This window comes from Pongo abelii, chromosome 8 (assembly GCF_028885655.2).
Source record: "Pongo abelii isolate AG06213 chromosome 8, NHGRI_mPonAbe1-v2.0_pri, whole genome shotgun sequence".
NCBI classification, from domain to species: domain Eukaryota; kingdom Metazoa; phylum Chordata; class Mammalia; order Primates; family Hominidae; genus Pongo; species Pongo abelii.
In genome coordinates, this window is record NC_071993.2 from 123,130,036 (window position 1) to 123,156,752 (window position 26,717).

General features: G+C 46.1%; 1 protein-coding gene across 7 annotated transcripts in view; it reads right to left on the reverse strand.

Annotated features, from left to right (window-relative positions):
* The window catches only part of GFRA1 (GDNF family receptor alpha 1), a 209,487-nt gene that overhangs the window by 27,160 nt on the left and 155,610 nt on the right, over positions 1-26,717 (reverse strand). For all 7 annotated transcript variants that reach the window (XM_054522913.2, XM_054522912.2, XM_063727772.1 and 4 more), the window contains 2 exons: positions 5,260-5,369; positions 2,374-2,508 (listed from right to left, as the gene is read on the reverse strand). In XM_054522913.2, coding sequence (XP_054378888.2) covers positions 2,374-2,508; positions 5,260-5,369 — 245 coding nt within the window. The remainder of the gene's footprint in view (positions 1-2,373; positions 2,509-5,259; positions 5,370-26,717) is intronic.

Sequence of the window (26,717 nt, forward strand, 5' to 3'; positions counted from 1 at the left end):
ACTATGCATGGGGCACACAGTAGTGAACAACAACAGCAACAAAAGATAAAAGTCCATGCCCTCATGGAGGTCACATTCTGGTTTTGCAGGCACATAAGTGAAATATATAATACATTAGGCAGTGAGAAATGTTTGGAGAAAATGAAGCAAGGGAGCGCCAGAGGCATTAAGTGGGGAGAGGGAGTTGGTACTTAGATAAACGGATCCAGGAAGGCTTCCTGGTGAAGGTGCCATCTGAATAAAGACCTGAGTGAAAGCCACTGATATCTAACCTCACCTCCATCCCATTTGTCTCTTCCCCATGCATCTGTCATGCACATGGCTTAAAAACAACTGTTTCCTCCCCCAAACTAGAAATGAACAATTGGCTAGAGTTGTGTTCATGAAAGGAGAATCTGGGAGAGGTTTGGCTTAATCTGAAAGGAGCGGAATTAAGTTTCTACATTTGGGCTGGAATCTACAAATTGCAATTCCTTCTAGTTGCAAGAGATTGAACTGATGGCTCTGTGTCTTTGGGGCTCTGTGCCCCATCTAGTCACAGTGGAAATGGAATGACTGTGAAAAATTCTGGCTGGCTTTGGCCCCTGATGCAGACAAAATGCATTTATTTTTATTGAAAAGTCATTAACAATGAGACACCAGACTATTCTCTCCTTCACCAAAAAGGTTATAAAGCAGGAACAACTTTAATTTCCCTGTGAGGGAGAAGTTTTCCAGCCAGCATGAGCAAAATCTTTTCTTGCACTGACCTCCATCGTCATTGCTTTATCTTCGTTAAAACTTGCATTCTGCCAGAAGGATGTGAAAAAGAGGAAATATACATACATACATACACATACACACACACATTTTCAGTCAAGACCAAATAAGAGATCCAAGTTGTGATTCCTTGGTATGCCCCAATGTCGTAGTGAAGGTCTCCTTACTTGACACTACTTTTGTGGGTGTGAATTTCACTTAAGAATCCAAAAGCTTGTTTTATTTTTAAGAGGCCCAAAGCAATTGACTACAGCCACATTATTTGACGTGTCTAGTAAGCAAATGACTTCGATTTTTCCTATCAACAAAGTAAATGATGAGGAAGTTTTAGAGTAACACTCAAAAGCTTTTGTGTGTGTGTGCGTGTGTGTGTGTGCATAGTAAACTATTAGCTACCAACCAAGCATCATGGAGAAATTGTCACTTGAAGACAGGGCTCTCAGAGGGGTGGGTGGCTGAGCCTTGATTCCTAGAAACTTAGTCCACCCCTCCCAACAGGAAGTCGGACTGACCTGGTTCCTGAAGTTCAGGCCTATGTTCTCATCCAACAGGCTCTTCAACATCGGGGTGAACAAAGCTCTTAGGACACAGGGGGCCGCAAAAGGATTCGCACTTTGGATTCTAACTGGCATGTGAGGCTTATGTGAATTACCAGGCTTTACTCAGCTGTATGGCAGGATAAAACCACCTATGTCTATGAGGACTCTTGTGTAGATTACAGTAAATGAGAATGTCTATTTTACACTCACTATAGCATGAGTTTGAACACACAGAAGATACCCAATAAATGGCGGCTGCCACAGAGTGGGGTGAAATTTTCAAGTATCTCAGCTGGATCGTCATCTAGGGTGTGTGCACATCTGGGTGGATATATGTGAGTCCTGGCACTGTGCTTTTGGAGTTTGATGAATGCCCATTGTTCACATCCGTCCATTTCTCTCTATCCCTGTCCCTTTGGGAAACATGTTCCCAAACTGCCTAAAGGACACTACAATAAGAACTGATTCTGCTTTCAAGCAGGAGCCCCCTCCCTCCTCCCCAGTGCTTATCTTGCCTCCAGAGATAACGGGCATCCCGAGCCTCCTGCCTGCATCGCCAGTTTATCCCACTCAAGAATTGTTGCTTCTCCTCTGAGCCAGCCCTGAGCATCCAAGGGGCTATTGATGTTAACATTCTAATTTTTCTCAGAGAGTCCTTGGAGGCCTATCCCCATCTAATTTGTCTGAGCTTCTCACATTGTATATTCTGCCCAGGTTTCAAGAACCTTTGGAACAGACTCTCCGCAGGCTGCCAAGATCAAAATTTGATCTGCGGGTAGAAGCGTTCTTTCCCACATAATGTACCCTCAGTTATTTGAATCTCTTGCTCTCTCAGGCCTTTGGATTCACAGTCTTAGCAGCACCCAGTTCATCACTTGCTGGGTTCCCTGCTGCATTACACGGGGTGGCCCACAAAAGGAGCTGGATTTACCATCAGTGACTAAGCAGAAAGGGAGAGAGACAGACAGAGAGAGGAAGCAGGCACAGGAAACAAGAGGTACAGGCACGAGGTACAGCTGGAGCTCAGAGAAGAAAATGCGTTTGCTCGTTTGTTTCTTATTTTTTACAAACTCACTAAGACACGTATTGTCCTTGAAGAAATTCAAAAATTTCAAGCACTCTTCTAGGTCGTTCCCACTGTTGCTGCAGTCACACCATGGGGCCACACTGAGGCTACTGGAGTCTATGTAGTTGGGGGTCATGACTGTGCCTAAAAGAATAAAAACAAGGCATTTTATTGTTGTACAATGATACTTTTCCATAGCCTAAAAAGAAACCAATATTCCTCTGATGGCGGATGCACCGTGGATAATTACAAACATTGTGTTTGCTGAGTGGGAAATTATGTTAAGCAGTACATTTTCTCAGCAATTTATCTTGAGCACATAAAATAATTTATACATTTACTTTAAAAATTATAACAGAACTCCTTGAGCTGCACTTAGGGTATTCCTTCCTGCACAAATGGTATGGATGTCGTGGAGTAGGAAAGAATTAACTTAGAGAACGCATGAGTTGCCAAATCCCTTGCATTTTCTTGAAAACGTCATTAATCTTCATAAATAGATAGAGCTGAGTTTATGTATCTTGAACAATTTTGTTTAGGACTTTGAATCCACTTCCCCCAGAAGCAAATGGTTTCTTTAGAGTGACATAGGGAAGCTAGAAGCTTCGTAGTGGTTAGCCTGCACCCTGAATGTATATACATATATATGGGGTCTTCTCAACTGATCTAAATAAAGTCTTCCACGTTGTGAAAGAACTGGAAACAAACAATGGAAATTCTCTAGGCCAACGGCTCCTAGAATATTGCCTGTGGACCCTCAATGGTGCTCAAAGAAATGCTGGGTGGTCCTTCCTGCCTACATCTTGTCGTGATATTTCTGATGAGTTCTAAACTGGCACAAACACACAAAGCATTTATACTTAATCCAAACCAAATGTCTTCTCCTGGGTGGCTGACACCGGGCAATGCCCGCTGATGACAAGAAGGCTTTTCTTTTTATATATTTTCTAGATGTAAGAAGTAATAGGTGGTCAGTAGTCCGTAGGGTGTATTTGGATCACAAACAGAAAAATAATTTTGTTCTAAACTTCTCTGAGTCAAGGGCATACTGTCTTTGCCCTATATTCTTTACTGACTTGAACTAAATAATATTGCATTATTCCTTGGGATGAACATTTTAACCTACTGCATAGAGGGAACTCCTAACTTTGGTTGAGAAAGGAACAGGCACCCTAAACACTAGGGGAGGAGGTTAAGGCCATTGGATATGCCTGGTGCCACGGTGGGCCCCTGGCATATATGGAAGAAGTAGGAATAAGCCTTGTCCAGAAAGAAGTTGGAGAGGAGATCCAGACCCAACAGGGAGAGACATTTTGGTCTACGCAATGCACTGCCTCTGCCATTGGGCCCTCCATTCATCATCCTTAGGTGCGTAAGGGTTTAAGGGTTTGCCAAGCCTAGGAATCACTTCACGGAAATGCTGGCAATACCTGGCCTTGGCCCCTCCTAAAGAGGTTGAGCAGGTACACCTGGGAAGGGCACTGACTGAAGTGTTAACAGGGACTACATCCATTGACTTAGAGGAGCTTGGGAAAAAACTGCTTTTCTGTTTATGAACCAAATACATTCTGTGGATTACTGACCACCTATTACATCTCACATCCATAAGATGTAGACACTGTTAGCAGATGCAGCTAGAGTTGAGTTGGAGACACTCAACATTTTCTTCTGTGGGCTTCTCTGTATTTTTAAAACACTTTTTACAATGAGAATGCCTTGACTACTTTTGTTATTTCTGCAATTCCATAGTTGATACGTAATCCCTAGTAGAGATTAACTTACTCGGGAAAAGGAGAGAGTGAATGCAAGTTTGGAGTATTGGCTTAAGGAAGGTACACTCATTGGCCCAGTCAATAAAAATAGAAAATACTTGGGGATCCAGGGAAAGCTATTACCCACAGCAGGGCAGGTATCCTTCCAAAAAGTTGGGAGTAAAGAATGTACCAGGAACCTGTCCATCCCTGCGTTAAGTACCGTTATTGATTTTCCCAAAGCCGCCTGCTGAAGATGCTCTGGTAACAAAGAGTGTAGTCTGTGCTGTCATTCTGGGGGAGGTTCTTCCTCGTGGTGACGTGTGTGACCGTGACACAGACAGCCGGCAGGAACACACACCCTGGCTGAGCCATTGTGCTTCTGACAACTGTAATTTTCCTCACCCTTCCACAGCATTCACTGCGTGTTTCTTCTCAAATGCCAGTTGAGATGAGCCCTGCCACCAAGGCTGCTGCTGTCCCTGGTACCTGGGACACCTGCCTTTCCCCCTGACAGCCCCTGGTATCCAGGGGTCCAAGTTTGCTTCCCTTCTGACTCTCACAGAAGTCATGTGTAATCACACTGCTCAGAATGCTGAGAACATGGTTCTTCTAAAGCCTTGGGTCTTGAAAGACAGAAAATACGGTTTCTGCTATGTCTGTTTTCAGGAAAAAAAATTTAGCCTAAATCACCCACTGCACACTGGGAGTTGAATTACCAAGAACATTAACAGCAAGCAGGGCCCCTGTATTTAGGGTTTTTATTTCCAAAGGGCCATTTCTGGGAAGCAGCCTTTTTGATTTCCCCAGCCTGAATGACTTCCCTTTCTCCAAAGTTCCCTAATTCAATTAACTTTGCTTGACTTGCTTTCTTCTTCCATAACCAAACATTTTTTCTCTCTGCTTTTGTCCTGCGTGGTCAGCTTCCCAACTGAGACGCCTTGCCTGTCTGCACACTTGCAGCCTCCCCACTCCTTAATAATCCCCGCTTCCTGCCTCTGCCCTCAAGGATTTAACATCCAAACCCCAGCCCAGAGGTTACTGTGAGATTTTCACTTCTGCAGACATCAGCAAGGTGCAATGGAAAGAACGCAGGTATTTGCAAACCACACTCTTCTCCCATCCTGCTTCTCCCGGATCTTACCAATAAGCCCCGAGTAGGCGAGGAGGCAGTCAGCGTAGTTTTCCTTTAGACAGCTGCTGACAGACCTTGACTCTGGCTGGCAGTTGGTAAAAAAATCCGCAAGGCGAGATCTACAATAGGAAAAAAGGGGTGGGGGGTGGAAAAAGTGCTTTAAAACATCCTAAGCCTCCGGACAGACATGTTTTCTTTATTCCTTTGTTGATATGCCTTTTTCTGCACATGCACATACACACATACACACAAAATACGTAGAAAACGTGAGCTAAGAAACTGTTGGCATCCTTTCTCATTCAACCCCCTCATGTCCCTTTCCCCAGCCCTCGCCCACCTGTGTGTCTCTGTTTATTCAGAGAGAGGACTTTAGGGCCTATAACTGGAAGAATTTAGAGGCTTTGAAGTTTCCATTCAATATTTATTTCTGACTAGACTTATTTGCATCTTTAGGAAATATGCTTCTCCACACACTCACCGGAGATCCACACTGGGAAAATATTTACTTTATACAGAAACGTGTCCCTGGCATCAAAATAGGATCCTACAGCCCATCTGCTCCTGTAATTCCTACTGGCTTTAAGAATGTGTGTTTCTGTCTTGTAAGTCACCTCTCATCCGCCAGCCCAGGGGTAGTGATTTATTCCAGCCAAGTGGCACTGAGGAGGAGCCTGCCTTTGGGGAACAGAAGGGGAAGGCAAGAGGGACAGAGAGGCTTGCTCTAGGCGGGTGGGCCTGTGGTCAAGGCTGTGCCTGGAGAGGCTGCTGCAAGATGCGACAGCTGCCTGCATGTTGGAATCTCTCCAGGGGCCGGCGCAGTCCACCCAGAAGCCCTGGGTGGCAGTGAAGATGCAGCAGCCCAGAAGGGGTCAGAAGCCACAGACACGCTGGTCTGCGGAGAAGAGGGCTCTTTGTGGCCGACTGGCTGTTTTTCCATCTGAAGAGGATATTGTTGGAGAAATCCTGAATGAGAGCTGGGCCACCTCTGAGGTCATCTCGGCAGACAACTGCTGTTTCTATGGAAGAACACAATGGACCTCACAAGAATTTAAATTATCTGGCAATTATGGGAGACAATGGGAGGCTGTCTCAGTTTTCTTCTGTCTAAATTAGCTCACCCCAGAATTGGCTGTCGACATACCCAGAGCTGTTTTACTTCTTTCCACCTAAGAGACTGTATTTTCTTGGCACACTTTATGATATAAACGAGCTTGGTTTGGTGGAACCAAGACGGGTAGGATGTGTGGAAATCACAAAGGTTTCTAAGGAAGCGCGTTATGCATCCCTTTCCTGCAATTTTAACTAGAAAGGGCATTCAAAGACCTGATGGAATTATCCAAGTCTGCGGTACACTGCAAAGGCATGTTCGTGTGGGGTTCTCTCCTTGAACCCTTGTAAACAAGGCTTGCCCAGGCTTCTCTATCTGATCCCATCTTGTGTGCTATGTTCTGGGGGCCTGACTCCATTGCAGTGAATGCCTGGTGCAGATGCTGGAGATCTGCTTTATTTCCTTTGCACAGCACCTGACACTCCTCAGAGAGCTCCTGTATAAGTCTCCCCAAACAGGGCCATGTGCCGAAGCTAAGTGCTTTGGCAAAATCCTCCGAATGTGGCGGGGGTGTGCGCATGTGTACGCACCTGAGTGGCAACCACGGTCCGTGCGTCGCTGGTGTTTCCTGACTTTTAATTGAACACACTGAAAGACATAAAACCTGCCTATTTTCTGTAGCCTGGCTAAAGGATTTATTTTTCAGAGGAAATCCCTAAAGATGGCTCGGGCTTACTCAACTGGCTCCAATGGCATCCAGCTTGGATTGAGTGTTAATTTCAAAAGAATTTTCCTGGTCATGAAAGTTAATGATCTGGTGACACTGGGTTTCTAACTTTGCAAAGGCCAATTGCAAGTTCAGGCAGCTGGGGCTCCGGTCTTGCACACAACCTGGCTGCTGAACAGCTCTCTGACCTGGCAGCCCCACGCTCCCAGCCTGTCCCCCAGAGACAGACAAAAGGTCGCTCCCTCTCCACATCTCCTGTTTCTCACAGTCTCTCCAGCAGACTATTAACTGAACAACACTGTGAGGGGGATTACTGTCCTTCAGTGAGAGACTAATGCCACCAGACTCATTTTGCTTAACAACCTCGGAATTGACTCACAATTGGACTCTGGAATGAAAGGCTAATTGAGTCAGTCTGCTGTAGAAAGCATAGCCCCAATTGGGAGGATAAAACAAAATATACTGCTCTGAGCAGAACGCTGGACAGGCTGCTTTTTGAGAGATCATCGGCACATATCCTGGCCCTATGACACACAGCCAGTGGATGGGAAGAGAGTTTCGACGTAAGGGTGAGCGCACGCGGCACTGTTAAAACACTAACATTTCCACGTTTTATCACATTTGACCACCTCCCCCTGGCAGCTGTACTTGGAGACAGGATGCTCACATTATAGGATTCACATGTTACGGATGGAAACACTGAAGTAAGAAGTTTATACAGCGCTATGCTGGGGCCAGCTCATCACTGGTAAATTGGTACAATTTCGGGAATTTTGCAGGTTGGTTAATAACATTGCAGTGGTAGTTTGAAAGTGGCCATGGTGGGGGGATTTACACCACGGTAACCAGCAAACACTATAAATCAGGGCTTTGTGTTGTTCTTGGAGCACTGGTTGTTAAATATTTACTGGCATGACTCTATTTAAGAACCAGTATGATCTTAGTAAATCCCACTGATAAAGCATGCATCATGTCTCCAGTTGAGTCCCAGCCCTTCTGGGACAGGCTTCCTCTCCCATCCCCAGTCACCCTTGTGCCAAATGAAATGGGGCAATAGCAATTAACCTCCAGTCTTCAGTACTTTCCAAAGAAAGAAAACAGCTCCACTCCCCCATCCCACTAAAACATCCTTCCTTCCCTACATCTCCTTCTCCTACCATCACCATCCTCTAACATCTCCTAAATTATGCATGCAAATGGTCACATGTATTGACACAACAGCTGGATTCCTGTCCATCCCACTGACTGATGTGTCAAGTGCCATGATATAATGATGAAAAAGACCCTGTCCTTGAACTTATATAACCCGCAATCTAGGTGCCAAGAAAAACAAGTAAAAAGGTTATTATAATACAGTGATTTGTTCTTGATAAAAGGTAAGAATGAATGGCTGCTAACAAAAACAATACCTAGCATGAATGAAGTATTCAGTACATGTTAGGTATATCTTTACAAACTTTTACTTTGTATGACAGCAAAATAATTGTTATTGTTATTTTATTATCCTAATTCTGTAGACAAGGAAACCAAGGCTTAGTGAGGTTAGACTAGGATAAAAGAGTCAGTAGCAGAATGAGGATTTAAAGTCAGACATTCTGACTCTACCACTTAAGGTTTTACTATTACACAGCTGCAGAAGCTGGTTTCCAAGAGGCTGTGATATTGGGACTGAGACTTAAAGGATGGGTAGAATTGGTTAGGTAAAGGTAGAGCAGGGTATTCCAGACAGAAGGAAGCAGCAAAGTATAAAGTAATCACACTCACAGTAAGACCTGCATAACAACTACGAAGTATTTGTACATGCCAGGTACTCATTTAATGACTTAACATGTATTCATACATTGGATCCTCACAACAACCTTATTAGGTGATACTTCCAATCAATCCCATTTTTACAGATGAGGAAACTGAGGCACGGAGCCTTTAAGCAACTCCCTATAGGTTGCAGAGCTCTGTGATGGAGCTAGAACATGGCCACGTTCAATCTGATGCCAGAGCCGGAGATCATTCTCAACCGCTGCACTTAACAGGTGCATCGTCCAGAACATCACTGGTCACGCACTCAGGATGCCCAGGCCACAAGATCCAAATGGGTAGTGATGGGAAAATATGCTGATGAGGTCTTGAAAGCCTTTGAATGATCCAAGGGTTTAGGTTTTTATCTTGAAAGCAGTGGAAGCCACTGAAGGATTTTAAACCGAGAAGTAACATGATCAGATTTGCATATTAGGAAGACTCTTCGATCTCACCATTGTTCGGCAAAGATATGCTTCAGACCTACTCTGTGCCCTCACTGTTCCAGCAGCAATGGGAAGAGCAAGAAACTTGCCAGGAGGGGAAGGGATGGTTCCCTAGGAGACCGCGGCCATGAACCAGAGCAAAGAACCGAGGGCCGGAAGAGGAGAAAGAAAGGAGGGTGCCCGGAAATGTGGATATCAATAGAATGAAAGTCAAAACTTTGGACTGGAGGGGTGAGAACAGAATTGAGACGAGGACAGCTCAGCAGACAGTGGGGCCCTTGTGGGAAAGATGGGGGAGGACAGCTTTACCAGGAAGATAATGAGGCTGGCGGTGGCTGTGTTGAGTTCATGATGCTGTGGACAGCCAAGATGCTGACATGTTAGAGCTCTGGCTGCTGCTTCTGTTCAGTCACCAACTGCTGCCTGAGCACCTACTGTATGCACAGCTCCAGTGCCCCAGGACAGCTCCTTTTGCACACACTTCCCCTTGCCCACCCTGGGTTATGAATCACACTGTAATCAATGTCAATGGCTTCCCTGCCCTGGGCTGCTGGGATACAAACAAGAAAGCTTGAATGTCCAGTATGGCATTAACAAAGAAACTCCTCAACTGGATTTCTTCTGGAGACATGAAATCTCCATGACGACAGCAATGATGAGCTCTGATTGTTTTTCTCCGAGAAAAGGAAAAGGAAATGAATAGGTACTAATGTAGAAATGTATCGCTCTCAGTAAGAGAAAATCTCCCACCCTTAAAGAAGAGGAAAAGGCAGACAAAATACCAAGATGGCCTTAGGAAATCTGCAGAAACCATGGTTTATGCAGAAAGCATCATATTAAAGGAAGTATGCTGCTAATTGGAAATAGAAAAATTATAATAATAATAATATCTAGGAGAATTGTCTCAAACACCAGATGGTCTTCTGACAGTGGGGAGAAAATTATTTACCTACTTTCTCTGCAACAGTTTTAGGAAAGTAGTATGATGGAAAACAGGTAAAAACAAACCAGTAATGCCCAATTTAACTCATCCTGGATGACCATAATCCTTTAAATATTCTTCCAGAACAAATCCCATACTTGGACATAAGCTATGTGGTTGGTGGAATTGAGCCTTGGGCTGAGAATTGTAAGATGTTGAATGGGATCCAGGCTCCGACTCATGAACCAAAGTTCCTGAGTGTGTTGCTTCATGTTTAAGCTCCTAGATTTCCCTTCCACCTCAGAAATACAGTGTATGGGATGCTCAAAGCAACGTAGAGGGGTGGAAAACCCACTCGTTTTCATAGCATTATTATTCTTACCCATATTCCATCCTACAGTTATGATTTCAGTGTCAAGGGACTTGGTTTTCTTCAAGTCTTGAGAACAAGATTTTTCTAGTGGATCCCTTGTCTCACATACAAGACAGCTGAGGGCCCAAGAGATTAAGCCTTGCTCAGAGTCACAGGGCAGGTGGCCACAGACGGCATTCGCAGGAACAGGAACTGCCAACCGCCCATAATGGCTCTGGAGGGTAGAAGTGTGGGGGCTGACTTTAATTTCTCTGGGATTTTATTCGAGTCATCAAGTGTATACCTGCTTTCCCCTGCCACCATTGACTACATTGTTCTTCCTAACGTTCCACTGGCCTTAGAGACGTGACAGGTACTTTGAATGTATTGCAAGAGCACAGCAGGCGCCAGAGGATGCAGATGGGACAAGAGGGTAGTGAGTCTATCAGTGAATTAGGCCCCACTTTATAAAGGAGTCTGTTGTACCCCACCAGGGACTGCACAGCACTGCAGGGCTTGACCACTGTATTAGTCCGTTTTTATGCTGCTGAAAAAGACATACCTGAGACTGGATAATTTATGAAGAAAAAGAGGTTTAATGCATTCACAGTTCCACATGGCTGCGGAGGTCTCACAATCATGGCAGAAGGTGAAAGCCACATCTTACATGGTGGCAGGAAAGAGAAGAACGAGAACCAAGCAAAGGGGGTTTCCCCTTATAAAACCATCAGATCTCGTGAGACTTATTCACTATCATGAGAAGAGTATGGGGGAAACTGCCCCCATGATTCAATTATTTCCCACTGGGTCCTTCCCACAACACATGGGAATTATGGAAGCTACAATTCAAGATCAGATTTGGGTGGGGACACAGCCAGACCATATCGACCACTCAGGAGAAACCCAGAACTTTGGGACAGGATCCCCTTATCAATCTACTTGTATAAGTCACTGGCATTTTTCTCTAAACCCAGCGTGGACATTAGGGCTTCAAAGTCTTGGCTTTCACTTCAAACCATTTAGTTTCTGAAAGCTTTCTCAGTGGGTCAGTTTGAGGAAAGAAAGTATGATAGATAAGAAGATGCACAGGCTTGGGAATGACACAATCTTGTGTCTAATCCCAGCTCCACTTTTCACGCAGCTTCTCACATCTTAGCAAATTATTCAACTTCTCCAAGTCTCAGTTTCCTTACCTGGAAAATGGCACCAGTGCTATGGTGCCATATCAGCTACTATGTACAGTCACTTTAAATGTCTGCTGTGAGACTTAAATGACAATTATATAAAGCTCCTCACCCAGAACCCAGAATACACCAGTTGCCCCCAAAATTTTTACTTCTATCCCTTCATATGTTCTCCCCAATTCCTGGTTCATTCTAACGTTCAGCCTTTGCTGCAAAAACACACAAAAAGCTCAATAAAGAGAAACATACACTGTGTCTTAGTCTATCTTTTGCTGGCCCTTATATTACATACTTTCAACAGGCTACATTTATGTAACTAAAGGCATCAACTTTGACCAAAACAAATTTGAGAAGTCTGAAGCGAGGAATCTGTGGTGTTACTTAAAGCCTCTCCATTACATGAACTCATAAAATAAAGGCACTTTAAGAAAAGCTACTTTTTCCCAGGGACTTAGAGCAAAAGGATATATTTTTAAAAGGACTAAATATCAGTAAGTTTGTTAAAACTGCTAATACCATTTGCAGAATAAAAACAATTAGAAAAACATGCTGCTAATATTAGACCAGGAATGAAAAGGCTAAAACATTGGAAAGGTAATTGTCTGGTATAGTGACACAAAACAGATTTTTCCTCTTTCTGTTTTTAGAAAATTACCTTAGCCCCTATTCTCCCGCAGTCTGCTGTAACACACATCTGGAAAGCATCCTTCAGGAAACCAGGGCCTGCATTAAATACATTTTGCAGGGGGTGTTATTTTGTGTTGCTATTGCTGTCTGTGCTGTGCATCTGGCTTCCCGGAGCAAAGGCCTAGTATTTGCCTAGGAGTAGGCTGCGGAGCTGGGGAGCTGAGGAGCTGAGCTGCGATTCTCTCCCCGCCTAGGACTGAGTGTGGAGACGCAAAGGGTCTGGGGAGGTCCACATGCCCCAGGTGCAGATGCGCAAAGCTCTGTGCATCTTGCGTTCATCAGCACCTTAACACAGGTTCCCACTAGTAGTGGGATTATTAAAGCCTCGCCAACTGACGTGCATATGGCAGTTTAGCAAGATAGCAGCCACATGTTGGTGAGAAACAATACCATAAGGTCCAAGCAGCCTTCAAGCCTTTCCTAATGCCTTTGTTTCCTGGGACAGAAAGGCCCCTGTGGCCAAGTACAGATCATTTCCTGCTCCCCTCAAATCTCTGCTCAGCCTCATCCTGATACATGGGGCTTCCCCGATCACTGTTGCTCCTCTGGCTCCTTGGCAGCTCTTGGCTGCGAGGGTTCTCCTTGTGGTTTGCCCAGCACATAGGCTATGGAGGCTGCTGTCACTGCACTCTGAGCCTGACTCACAGGGGCTCTGGCAAAGCTTCATGGGCTGAGAATGGCGTTCCGGCGATGCAGATGGAATCCCCCATTATTTCAGTCCCTGCATCCTGCCTTGGGTATCTCTGCAGGTTGAGGGTTCAGCAAAAGCAGGCTGCAGGGCACAGAGGTAATGCTTCCTTAGCCTTTCTGATTGCATCAAACTACAGTAGCCCCCTGAGGGAAGTCTAGGTTGGCATCTGATCAATTTTGGCATCCCTCCCAAAGCCACCTTGCATGAACATTGACAGCCATCAGTCAACATCGACAGAGCACAGTTGACAGGGCTTGACAGGTACTCTCTACTTGGCAAATTTGAAAAGCAAGTCATGGTAGTTGGCAAGAAAATCCATTCCGACTTGGAAGGGGCTTTCAGCAGCCTCAGATTAGATGTCCCTGAACTGCCCTTTGGCCAGGAACCCAATGCCCTCCACCTATTTCTCCCAATGTGCAAACTGATGGTCATGGTACAAGAAAACTCTAAGTAGTAATGGGAGCACAGAAAGATCTCAAACAACCCTGTGCTGCACCACGAAGTCAAATAAAATTGTTTTATATTACCCATACTATGTTACGTCCATTCATGCAGAAAACCTAGATTTAGCTTTGGTAGTACTTATTTTTAAGGGAAGAAATTGAAGAAGAAAAGAAATGGAAAGTTTTCTGGATGATGAAAGGATCATAAAGCTCTCAGATATTCAGTGGGATAACTGCAGGTGACAAATACGTTAAAACTCTTTGAGAGTAAACCTTATCCAATACGTCTTTTATATTTCTGCAGGCAAACTTTAGAAATCAGTTTTGTGGCTTTTGGCCACAAGAAAAAATGGAAATCTAGATGTTCAATGAATCTTTCACTAGCAGAATCACACCTTAAAACTCTAGACCAACACAGTGTGAGCTTGCTTCATGCAGAATTCGGCAGCACCTCCACCTTCGGAAGTAAATGCCTGAAGTTGCCTGGTATTTATTCTGGAACTCTAAGAGGCTCCATGTCAACTGCTCAGGAACCCTGGGCAGCAAAGGTCACCAACCATGGCTTCATTTAATTATTTACACACACCCTATCTTCAGAAGGAATTTTGAAGTGCATTCAGACGTAACTGTGATGTGGCAGAATAAATATAAAAATGAGTGAGAGAATTGGGGGCCACAGAAAGAAAAGATAGAGGCAGTGGTTCAGCTAGTACAAAATGTACACATGTCCCTGGCTGGATGAAAACTACATATTTGGTTCGGAGATTTCCAGCAACCACTGGGAAGGGGGTTAAGATATTCATAACTAGTTCCACAACTAGCTCATGATATCCCCCAAATTAAAAACAAGATAGATGCTCAGAAGAAAAACTGCTTGTGGCAGGCAGAATGCCTACCTTTGGGTAGGCTCTCAAAGGCATCTGGACCTGAATTCCTGAAACCTGAGACCACTACTGTTCATGGCAAAATGGACTTTGCAGATATAATTATGGTCATGGATCTTGAGGTAGGGAGAGTATCCTGGATTTTCCCAGGAGGACCAGTAGAATCACAAGAGTCTTTAAAAGTAGAAGAGGGAGGCAGGTGAGGGTGTCATCGTGATGTCATGTGAGACTCCACTGGCCCTTGCTGGTGCTGAAAATGGAGGAAGGGGCCACGAGCCTGCGTGGGGAAAGGCAAAGAAATGGATTCTCCCCTGCAGCCTCCAGAAAGAACTCAGCCCTGCTGACACCTTGATTTCAGCCCAGTGAGACCCGAGTCAGACTTCTGACCCTAGAGATCAGTAAGAGAATAAATGTGTGTTGTTTGAAGTTTGTGGTAATTTGTTAACAGCACCAATAGAAAACTAAAAGACTACTAAAAAGCAGTAAACAGTAGGGGGTTTTCATTCAGAACTTGAAGATGTACTAGGACTTAAATTTCAGCTCAATAGCTTACTAGCCATGACATTCTGGGCAAGTATCTTAGCTTCTCTGAAGCCTAGTGATATAGTTTGGATGTGTGTCCCCACCCAAATCTCATGCTGAAACGTGATCCCCAGTGTTGGAGGTGGGGCCTGGTGGGAGGTGATTGGATCCTGGGGGCAGACTTCTCATGAATGGTTTAGCACCATCCTCTTGGGTAGCGAGTAGGTTCTTGTGTGAGATCTGATCCTTTACAAGTGTGTGGCACCTCGCTCCACTTTCTCTTGCTTCTGCTCTGATCATGTGACATGTCCGCATGAGGAATACTTTCGGACTCTCAAAGGAATTAATCTCTTTCCTGTCTTCCATCTTTCACCACTTGATATAGTTTGGACATCCCCTCCAAATCTCATGTTGAGATGGAACTCCCAGTGTTGGAGGTGGGGCCTCGTGGGAGGTGTCTGGGACACAGGGACAGATCCCTCATGGCTTGGTGCTGTCCTTGTGATAGTGTTCTTGGGAGGTCAGTTATTTAAAAGTGTGTGGCACCTCTTCCTCCACTCTCCCTCTCTTGCTCTGGCTCTTGCCATGTGAGACGCTGGCACTCGCTTTGCCTACTGCCATGATTATAAGGTTCCTGAGGCCTCTGCAGAAGCTGAGCAAATGCCAGCACCATGCTTCCTGCACAGCCTGTAGAACCATGAGCCAATTAAACCCCTTTTCTTTATAAATTACCCAGCCTCAGGTTATCTCTTTATAGCAATGCAAGAATGGCCTAACACACCTAATATACTCAGGCTGAATGATAATAAGTCCCTCAAAATGTTCCTGGTAGGGTTAAATGTACCTGGCACCTTAGCACCTGTTGACATCTATTCCTGATTCCTAGATGAACAGTACCTCATCACAGCTGGTGTCTTCTCTTCTTCTCTGGACCAGCCCAGGGGGTCCACACTGACCCTGGGACCTTATGAAATCCTAGGGAGAGATGACAATGCTGGATGAATTCCCTTAGAATTCATCAAATAACATGGCATATGAAATGCTTTGTCCTAAGGACATTGATCCACTTTTTTAAGGTCTGCATGTGTTCAGGAAAGTCATGATGAATATCAGCTTTATTCCCACGATTAAGACCAAAGAGAGATGTCTCCTGTGAGTCTTCAAATATCCTCAAGTAGCGCAAAGTGTTACCGTTTTTTATAGACCAGTGAAATCATACTCCCTAAACAGGTCTACAGGCCACTACCTGTGGACCCTCTACTGGTCTGGCAATTGAAGCATCAAGCCTGTGTTCATTTAAGAAGGTGCTGTCTGTACCCTCAGAAAGAAGTGTTGAGGTAGGTATCACAGCATCTTGATGTTTATAGTCAGAGGAACTGAACTCTAATGAGCTTAGGAAAAAACACAGGTAAATTATAGAAATTATCCCTAATGCTACCTGGTTTTCTTCAGTCAAACTTTGCTTCTTTGGAGGTTCCCAGAATATGCAAAATTAAAATGGCATAGGTTCTCTTGACTTTAATAATTTGTGAAACCCCCCCACTTTCTCCAGTCCCCAAAAGACAAGAGCTAAATATCTCTGTGTACATAAGCCCCAAGTTCCACTCCTTGGAATATTAATTTACCTTCCACTCATTAAAGGAGCCTAGTTTCTGAGAGCCCTGGGAGGGGGTGGGGAAGCCGGGGCAAATGGATTTCTGAATGGCTAACAACCTACACTTGCACAAGTTCACTTTAAACAGAAACACATGAAAATGAGATTCCCTATTAATCTTTAATAGGCTTGCAGACTTCCTAAGGAAAATTATATTCAATAGTAAATATACACTAGGTCATTTTTCTTTCAGGCAAGTTGTTTTAAGGTCAACAGAGACTTTGAGCTTAGCAAACAACTAGTTCCTAATATCTTCCTTCCTAGATAGGGCATTGAGAATATCACTATTGCTCAGGAGACAGGGAATTGTGGCATTAGACGTCAAATGAGTAAATCACTCCATTGTCACCAGATGACAATTTCCGCTTTTGAGGAAATTCCGTAACACCTATTAGTAACCCATTCTCACACTTAGCATCCTCTTGTCAACAGCACCTCAGCCCCAACCCCATTTTCTACATTTTACCTAAAGCTCTTGGTGCTGCATTTAACATTTCTCCTTTTTTTATTTCTTTAGGGCAAAGAAGCTGATTTCCAGGGTCCACATAAGCTATTTTCTAATAAACTGACCCCTCCACATCTCCTTCCAGCCGAGTGAACCCAAGGCTTATTTTGACCCATTCACAGTGATCTCAAAGGTCTCCCAGAGCCCTCCCACCAAGTCCCCTCACTGGCTCTGTGCCCCGAGCAGGATGCCAGCTTCAGCCTTGCTGCCCACACCTCATCTCCATCACTTTCTATTCTATATCTTCACATTGCTAATGGTCTTGCCTACACCAGGCAGAGAAGGAGAGCACCTAGAATTATGCCTCGCACAGAGCAGATATTCTTTAAATAACTGTTGAATGAATGAGTTAGTGAATGAACGAATCCGACTGCCATAGAGTAAGGCTTCAATCACCTACAGATCAACACTCATCATGGACACTTGGTGCTGAAGGTTCAGCAACATTAACAGGTGCAGATGAGGAGCAACAGCAGCCCAACTCTAAATGCTCCAACTACATTGACATAGAACCTGTCACTGTGCCCAGTGCTTTAAAACCTGTGTCATTTTTGTGCAGTAACCGTACTAGCCAGGTTTGCCTTATCTTACAGTTGAGGACACAAGGTCCCAGAGAGGTCCATGACCAGCCCAAAGTCAAGGAGCAGGCAAGAGTCAGAGCCAGGTTTTGGAAAGAAGCCGCAGCTTCTTGAGCTCATACGCACCCGCACAGCACTGAAAAAGAATTAATGTTCCCTCTTTTCATTTTAGTTCTTGGACTTTGGCTGCCATTTTAATGTGAATTGTGTGCTGCAGAAACCCAAATCTGATTTAGGTGGATATGTGATCTTTACTAGGCCCAATAAAAGAATGACAGAATTAGTGGGCATTCTTTTTCGTTAATAGCACTTGCAGTTTAAAAACATTAAAAAAAAATCTGTTGCTACTGTTCAGTAGGGCTCAAATGCAGTCCTGCGACACAGCTAGGAGGGGAAATCATCTGGGCCTAGGCCTTGCCTCTCTGGGTACCCCTTCTCCGGGCTGTGTTCCCCCAGAGGGCACCCAGAAGTCAAGAAGTGAGAACACAAAAGTCTTCCCCATACACTGAGAAGTAGGGTTCCCCGGGCCCACGGGGAGAAACCCGCATCCCCAAGCAGCCTTCCTTCACCACAGGGACCACTCCTGAGGCTGGAGACAGAGTGACCCAGTAGGGGCTGGCCTGGCCGGGACGACCGTCGTGGGGACCTGCCCTGGAAGAGTAGACATATGTGCAGAACCTTCCCAGAGCTGGTGGGCACGAGCGCCAATGTCAGGCCAAATCTCAACTGCCCTGCAGGGGTGTCTGGTCTCTCTGCATCTCAGTCTCCCCCCATATAAAACACAGACACTACCAGTATCTCCTCCAAAGGCAGGGGTGAGGATGAGAGCGCGTATCCCAGTGTCTGGCACAGAGTTCAGTGCTCAGTGAAGTGCTAGCTGTGAATATTGCTGTTACCACACTCAAGGTGCTCCCTGTGCCCGCTGCCTCTCTCCAACCACAGCCCTGAGAGGCAGGGATGCAGCAGGTGTCACCTCCTTCCCAAGAGGGGTCAAGTGCAGAGGAATCAGGCAGACTTTGGAATCCTCAGCTTGGGAAGCTGACCTGGCAGGGGGATGAGACTTCAGCTAAGTTCTGGGTGCACCTGAGATCAGTACCCTCTGCTGCCCATGATGACAAGGGATTTCACTGAGCATTAAACTCTGTGCCAGGCACTGGGCTACGGGTTTTAATCCTCACCACTGCCTGTGGAGGAGGTGCTGGTAGTGTCTGTGTTTTATATTCAGGGAGACTGAGATGCAGAGAGAAGAAACATGCCTGCAGGGCAGCTGGGGTTTAGTCTGACATCAGGGTTCCTGTCCACCAGTAGGAGAGGACACTCTCCTTCATGGGTTGGTAATAAAATCCCATGCACAGGCAGTATTTGTTGGCATCTCTTATACACCAGAACACACCCCTCTGGCTTTCTCTAAGCCTGGGAATACTGGGGAGCCACCTAGAGAGAGTCCTCAGCCCAAGGCTTCCAGGATAGACTCATAAAATGCCTCAGCATGCAGGAACCCAGGACAGAGGTTGTTCATCTTCAGCTTTGTAGCCTGGCACCTAGCACATGCCTGGCCCAGGGTTCAAAAGGCAACCAAACGTTCAATTACCATGATCACTAAGCACCCACAATGTAAGATGCTGTGTAAAAGGTGGTGGCCGTGGTGGGACAGGAACAAAGAAGGAGGAGGTGCAGTCCCTTTAGGATACGGAATCTAACCTCCTACCACCTGCATCCACCACCTGCCCTTGTCTAAGACCCATCTGTGGACTGAGGGGTGGGAGGTACCCTGTACTTGTACAGGCAAGGGTTCATAGCAACCTTGGTTCATAGAACCACAGCACTTTTGCATCTTGAACACACATGTGTGTTTGCTTGAGTCATCTGCATCCTAGCTCTACTGCAGGTACTGAGGATAGACCCTGTCCATCCCACGTTCCCTCCTGACAACCAAGGGTGCTTCTACATGCAAAAGGTGATAAGAAGAGTGGAGCAAACATGGCAGCTTCTTTATTCGAATAGCCCAGGCCAAAGACTGCTCCAAAGGCCATTTTAGGAGGAGGATTTAATTACCTTAAAACCCTCTGTTTTGCTTTGCATTTTCAGGTATAACCCAGCCAAACAGATTCCAATCTGAGGCCAAGGTAAACTTAGAGACAAAAGACTGTCTACTTCTTCATGTGCAGTGAGGGCAAGGTCCCAACTGCAGCGGGGCCAGCCCAGGCAGTGACTAAATAGAGATACCATCAGCTTGTCTCAGTATCCTTTGTGTCTGAAGAACTATCAGCAGGCAATAGAGCCCTTCCAGTGGTCCCCACAGCCTTCCAAATAAAGCCCAACCTTAATGCAGCATGGATGCTTTCCATGTGTTGTCCCTGCCCACAGCTATGACTTCCTGGGCTGCGATGCACCCTCTGTGCCCCATATCCGACCTGGGTTGCCAGCCCACACCCAGCCACAGCAGGGGCTCCCTCTCCTGTGTCCTCTCCTAAGCCTACTCCCATCTGGTGCCTACTCCTCATTTTCAGCTTTGCAGACCCAGTTGAGAGCAGTGTGAAGCCATCAGCCTAGATCACCTGGCCAACATTCTCTAGGGCAGCAGGGAATGGTGAGCCCAGACCAGCAGCAGCAGCACTGGGAATGCTTTAGAAATGCAAATTCTCAGGCCTCACCCTAGACCTCATGAATAGAAAATAAATCCCAACATAGGCAAAAGCTGGAGATCCATGGCCCCAAAGCAAAGGCGCCTCTGAGAAGTCCCTGAGCCCACCCTTCCCCACGAGGCTGGGCTGGCACAGCACCGGTGACTGTCTCTGCATGTGCACTCTTGTGGACACAGGTGCCTCCCTCATCTCTGGCCCTCGGGGCCCTACAGAGCACCTGGAAGTCTGGTCCTACTGAATCAGTGAACAAACCAGTCTCCAGCAATGACAAAACACCAGCCGGTCCAATAGGAAAAAAGCAAATGTTCTCAAGCCATAATACTGTGTTTGTAGCTAAACATGTTTCAGCTTGAATTTTTGAGTGTGAAAGAGCTGTTTCTCCATTCGATTGTGCCTTATTTCCACTGAAAGGTTTCCTGGGACAGTGTCAAGCTCCTTTGTTGGAGTGAACATTCTTGGAGAGGTGGCATTCCCTCTCTAAGCTGTTAGATGAAGCCAGCTAACTCTCCAATAGGAATTCCGACTGCTGGGTGCTTCCCAGCACCTGAAACTTCCAGCTTGCCGGCTTTTCCGATTCTAAGGGTTAGCCCAGGGACACTGTCATTGTCATCATTTAGTTCTCCCTTTGGCAAATGATTACGTATCAGAAAGAGCAGAGGGGGGCTGCCCCTGAGATGGCTCACATCAAGGCACCAGCCAGCATTCTAAGCACCAGAGGTTGACCTGTGGTACTCTCCCCAAGCCCCTACTTGGTAAGAGACAGGCTCCACTGAACCCTTCTGGATACAAAGGGTTTTTACACAGCAGCCCAGAGTTCTGCCTGACCGAGCTGAATATGACAGTGAAATCCTTTGGCATGCTAGAAAAGAGAGGAACCATCTACAAAGGAGCTGTCAGGAGGGCATCTCTCAGAGCAAGAAACCAAGCTGGGCTCAGTGCTCCAGCCTGCCAGGCAGCCCCGGAGCAACTGCACAGCTGACGGTAGATGCTCCAAGGTTCTCTACTCAACCCATTTCCACCTGGAGGGGCTCCAGTGCTTGGATGGGGCAGACATCCCACAGCCTCAGCATCCTGACCCACTGTGGCTAAACGAGCGGGGCGCAAGGCAGGCGCACACCCCAGACTGTCTTGGTTCAAGGAGACCTCAGGAGCGCTGGTGCACACACAAGTTTTCCAGCCCAAGATTACTCTGGTCCATCTAGCACAGTAGTTCTCAAAGCGAGGTCTAGGGATCCTGGCAGTCTCAGGGAAACTCGTAGCGGGTCAGTGAGACCACAACTATTTTTCTAGTCATACTAAGACCTTAATGACCTTTCTCTCTCTCTCTCTCTCTCTCTCTCTCCCAGCCACCTTCCAGCCAGATGCTAAATTTGTAAAAATGTAAAAACAATGCCACACTTCTCCCTAATTTTTTTTTTGTTTTGGAAAATACAGTGATTGTTAATAAAAGTATGTTCTGTTATTTATGGTAACATGTAATGAGCTGCTTCATGTTATTTTTAAATGAAGTAATAAATATGTAAACCTCTTTTCACCTTCAATCCAGTGTGGTAAGTATCTATAGATTTAGCCCACATAAACAAAAGCCCGTTGAGATCCTCAGCAATTTTCTAAGAGTGTAAAGGAGTCCAGAAACCAAAAAGTTTGAAACCCGCGGTTTTAATGATAAATGAACTATGTTTGCCAAGGAGCACTTAAGCCCTATCTTGACAAGATCCAAAGGTCCCTTACTTTAAAATTTTTGTTTTAAAATAAATAAGAAGTAAAAAGTAAAGTCACTGCCGGTATCCAATTCCACTCTCCCTGGTTGTCTCTGGAAGTTCTGTGGGTGGTTTACAAGACAGGCACATTGTGTACAGAAATGGGCAGTGCGGCATTCGGCAACATGAGCTCCGCAGCCCCACAGACCCTCTGGGTTCCTTGACTGTGGAGTGGGACAGCAGAGGGGCTGCACGTGCTGCATAATTAATTGCCTTTGGTTCCAGCGGCACCACTTGGGTGATGTGGAAGTTGTTCAAGATCTCACCTCCTCATCCAGTGACAGGGAGTATAACGACAGCTCCCACTTCCAAGGTTGCTGCAAAGAACTCAGCCCAGGGCCTGGCACAAAGTAAATGTCAAGTACGTGTTGCTCGCCTCGTCATCACCCGCACCACCGTTACCACCATCCACTCGTTCCTACAACCATGTCCCCAGCTCTGCGCATTCTGAGCTCCTGAATCCTATATGACCAGCCACTCTGCCCCCGGTTGTGGCTTTGCTTCCTAAAGGGAAGATGGGGTGATTCACAACATGGAAACATCCAGAGGGAGGGGGCTACGGATTCAGTCTCACTGAGTCAGTGGCTGCCCTTTGCTGGATCCCTCACATCACTGACTCAGACACAAGCACCTCTGAGAGCCCCTGATTCAGTTACTCCAGGTCACAGAAGAAGCACGTGGCCACGAGGCTGCCAGAGGGCTCCCACTGCCTATTCAGCCCAGACAATAGTGAATCTCCCCACTCTGTGCCCAGCAGTCTCAGGGCCAGCTCCGCTCACATCTTACTGTGTATCTTTGTGTGCCAATAATTGTATATTCTGGACAGAAATGTTCTTGAGATGACACACGCTCCAAACACCTCTAGACTCTGTCTGCCTCCGCCTCCGCCCCTCCGTTTTCCCTAATGGTACAAAGGCTGAAAGAGGATGATTATCAAGCTTAGCCATGTGGCATTTCCACATGACGTTTAGTGCTGTGGGTGCAGAGAAGTGTAGAGTAATGGGAATCTGCCCCCTCATAAAACCTACTTTAATTTTTATTTTTTTATTTTTTTAGAGACAGGGTCTTGCTGTGTAGTCCAGGCTGGACTTGAACTCCTGGACACAAGTGATCCTCGCACCTCTCAGCCTCCTGAGCAGCTGAGACTACAAGCACATACCTCCACACCAGCTCACAAGTTCTACTTCAAAGATCTCTGTCTGTTCTCGGGGGTATCACATTTAGAATCTTAAGCTTTGTCCTCCCTGAAAAAAAACTGGTTGGAAAAGTGAAAGAGAAAGAAGGACATATTTATTGAGAATTTTCTGGGTTAGATGGCAGGCACATGCTGATGTACTTGCACAAAAATATCTCATGTGGTCCTCACTGCAGCCCTGTGAAGATGGAATCATTATCTCCATTTATGGATGGGGAAACTGAGGCCTCCAGCGGCTGGTGTCATAGAACTAACAAAACCATAATGCAAGCCCAGGTCTGCCTAACTCGCAAACGCTTATACTGACAACTACTGGGGAAGGGAAAATAATCCCAAGACTCCAGCATGATATGGTACTTTTTCACATTGATGGTTCTTTTAAATTCTTGTTTTTCTTGGATGCAAAATTTTCTGCATAATTAATTGCCTTTGGAAATGACGAGCAATTTCCCATTCACTGAGTTGGAAATGCCCTGTAGAAATGTAAATGCCAATGTGACTGCAGGATCCTCACTTGGGGTAATGCCTGGGATGGGTGTGGGGGAGTGTGGAGTCTCCCTGGGTGGAACAGGATTCTAAGCCTGGCTGTGAGACCCAGGCCCACAATGGCCTGGGAGGTGGGGAGGCCGAGGGAAGAGGTGACTGCCAGAGGACCCTCCTAGCAGCATGGAAGAGGGTCCTGGCAGGTTCCCAGAGACAGGTTCCTGGGGTGAGATAAGCCCATGCACGGGAGGAGGTGCTCTGATGTCACACTTCCCAGCCCAGCCCAGCCCAGCCCAGCCCAGCCCAGCCCTGCCCTGCCCTCCAGGGAGCCCTCCTTAAGTCACTGAATGCTAATTAAACACAGGACATGCTCCTCTCCTTAAATACAGCCAGCCTGTAACTAAGGGGACAGATTTCCCCACGCAAAGATGAGACCGCTCTGGGTCACAGGCTATTGACGTCTTCCTTCTCCCCATTCTTTTGCACCCGATTTGTTGCTCCGTGGATGAAACACCTTTGAAAACAGAGCTGTAGGAAACGGAAACACCCCCTTCCCTGGGAATTAGAAAAGAAAAAAAAGATCATGAAATTTATCCAGTTGGGTTAGTTCGGGCCTGGGCTTGAGGGGCCTGCAGCTGGTGTAGTATGCCTGTGAACTTCACGAGTGCTAGCAGGAGGTGGCAGGTGGACAGAGCAGAAGGGTCCTCTTTGAAGAGAGACAAGCTGCACAGAACAGTAGAGGCGATCAGCTGAGGTCTCCCTGAGCCACCTGCAGTTGAACAAGGTGGTCTGAAGTCCAGGGACCCATAGACCCCCTTTGAGTACCCCCGCCCACCTCCTCTTCTTCACGTCTGGTAAAGATCCAGAGGTCTTGCATCCATCACACCTTTCACCAGCACTGTATGCCCTCTTTCTCTTTTTTTTTCTTTTTTGAGATTGAGTTTCACGCTTGTTGCCCAGGCTGGAGGGCAATGGTGCGATCTCGGCTCACTGCAGCCTCTGCCTCCCAGGTTCAAGCGATTCTCCTACCTCAGCCTCTGGAGTAGTTGGGATTACAGGCATAGCAATGTACTCTCAAGATGCAATCCACAAAATGGAGTGCTTCCTGATGATTAACATAATGGCCACAAGGCAGGGAGAAGGCAGGAAGGTGAAACACCTGGATGACCCCAAACTGGTGACACTGTGGATTATTTAGAGCTGGTTGTTGCTCTGTGACAACAAAGAATTCACCTGCTCTGTGAGACACAGCCAGATCCCTGATGTCCATTGCCTTCAGGTAGGTGAGGGTTGAGGACACTGACTGCCAGTGATGGTTCAGCAGGGAGTTAAGGAATCCAAATCAGGTGAGTGTGCATGCCTGGGAGGGGGTGTACCACCCACACATGCAGGACCCTCACTGTCCAGCAGATTGTGCCCAATAAATATGCCTGGACTAAATAATTGAGCTAATAATATTAATAGTAAAGCCAGCGTGGCCTGGAAGGGTATTTTTTTCCTATTTGTAGAAATGACTCTTTTGAAATCAGTAAGCTGTCACAGAGAAACCACTCTGTAATAAGCAATGAGTGTTCAAAAGGAAATTAGATAAAGAACTTAATGAGCTCGTATTACCTGAGTAGCTTTTATTTTTTAAACGATGCTAAGAGGCTCTTATTGACATGATGTTCTACGTCTCTTTAAAAACTGTCTTTAACACTGATGCTGTCTTAGTTACTGAGCCATAAAGAGTGTCTGGATTCAGAGGCTGGCCAGAATTATCATTCTGGCTGTCTGGAACTATAGGTAGTAACAGCTGAACAGTGTAAGAACATTGTGTTCCTATCATGAAAGACAGTCATCTGGAAATAGTGACAGAAACCAGGTTTCGGAGTTAGGAAGACTGAGCTGATTCCTACGTCCTCTGTGTGGGAGCAGGGTGACCCTTGGGCTGGCCACTCCACTGATCATCCCCTTGCAGGGTGGCTGGTCTGATGAAAGATCACGTTTGTGTGGGTGTACCTCAGTGCTGATCATCATCAGCACCCCGTGAATGCATTGTTGTTGTTTTGTTTTGTTTTTTTACTTCCTATGCCTTCCTCAAACCCACAGCCCTGGGCCTTTGTCTTGTGACTCTCTTCCATGCCAGTCATTGGCCAGTCCAGCTCAGATGGCAGCTTCTCCAGGAAGCCTTGCTAACAGCCATGCTAAGCTGGCTGTTCTGACCTCCCATAGCACTTTGTCCCTTCCTGCCAGAGACTGCCACACCATGCTGTCATGACTGTGTGTGTGCTTGCCTTCCTCTCTGCACTGTAGGTGAAATATCAGGTTGTTATTCCTGGCACAGTAAGTGCAGGCCAGATGGATGGATGGATGGATGGGTGGGTGGGTGGGTGGATGGATGGATGGATGGATGGATGGGTGGGTGGATTGATAGATAAATGGATGAGTGGATGGATAAATGGATGAGTGGATGGATGAATGGATGGACAGATGGTGGGATGGGGGGATGGAAGTAGGGATAGATTGATGGAGAGAGGAACAAAGGTATGAATAGATGGATGATGGATGGACAGATGGATGAATGGAAAACTGAATGGATAAATGGAAGGAGAGAAAAGTGGGCAGAGAAACATATGGAAGGATATACTTCCTATGTACTAAATTGTGTCCCTCTGAGTTGTCCTCTAGTCTCTCAGTGATGATTGACATCAATGACCATCTCCCTTTTCTTCTTAAGACTCTGTTCCCCTTTGGCTTTTCAAGGCCCTTTGCTGGGTTCTCCAACTCTCCAACTTCTAAGTCCTCTTCAGACACCTCCACCACACACCTGGTGCTCCCAAGATTCAGCCTTTGGCTCGTTTCTCTTCTCACCCACTTTCTCTAAAGAACAAATCTTACCAAGCATCTTTAACAACAACCTCTATGTGGATGATTGTAACCCCACCCCTATGTCCCAGCCCCTTCT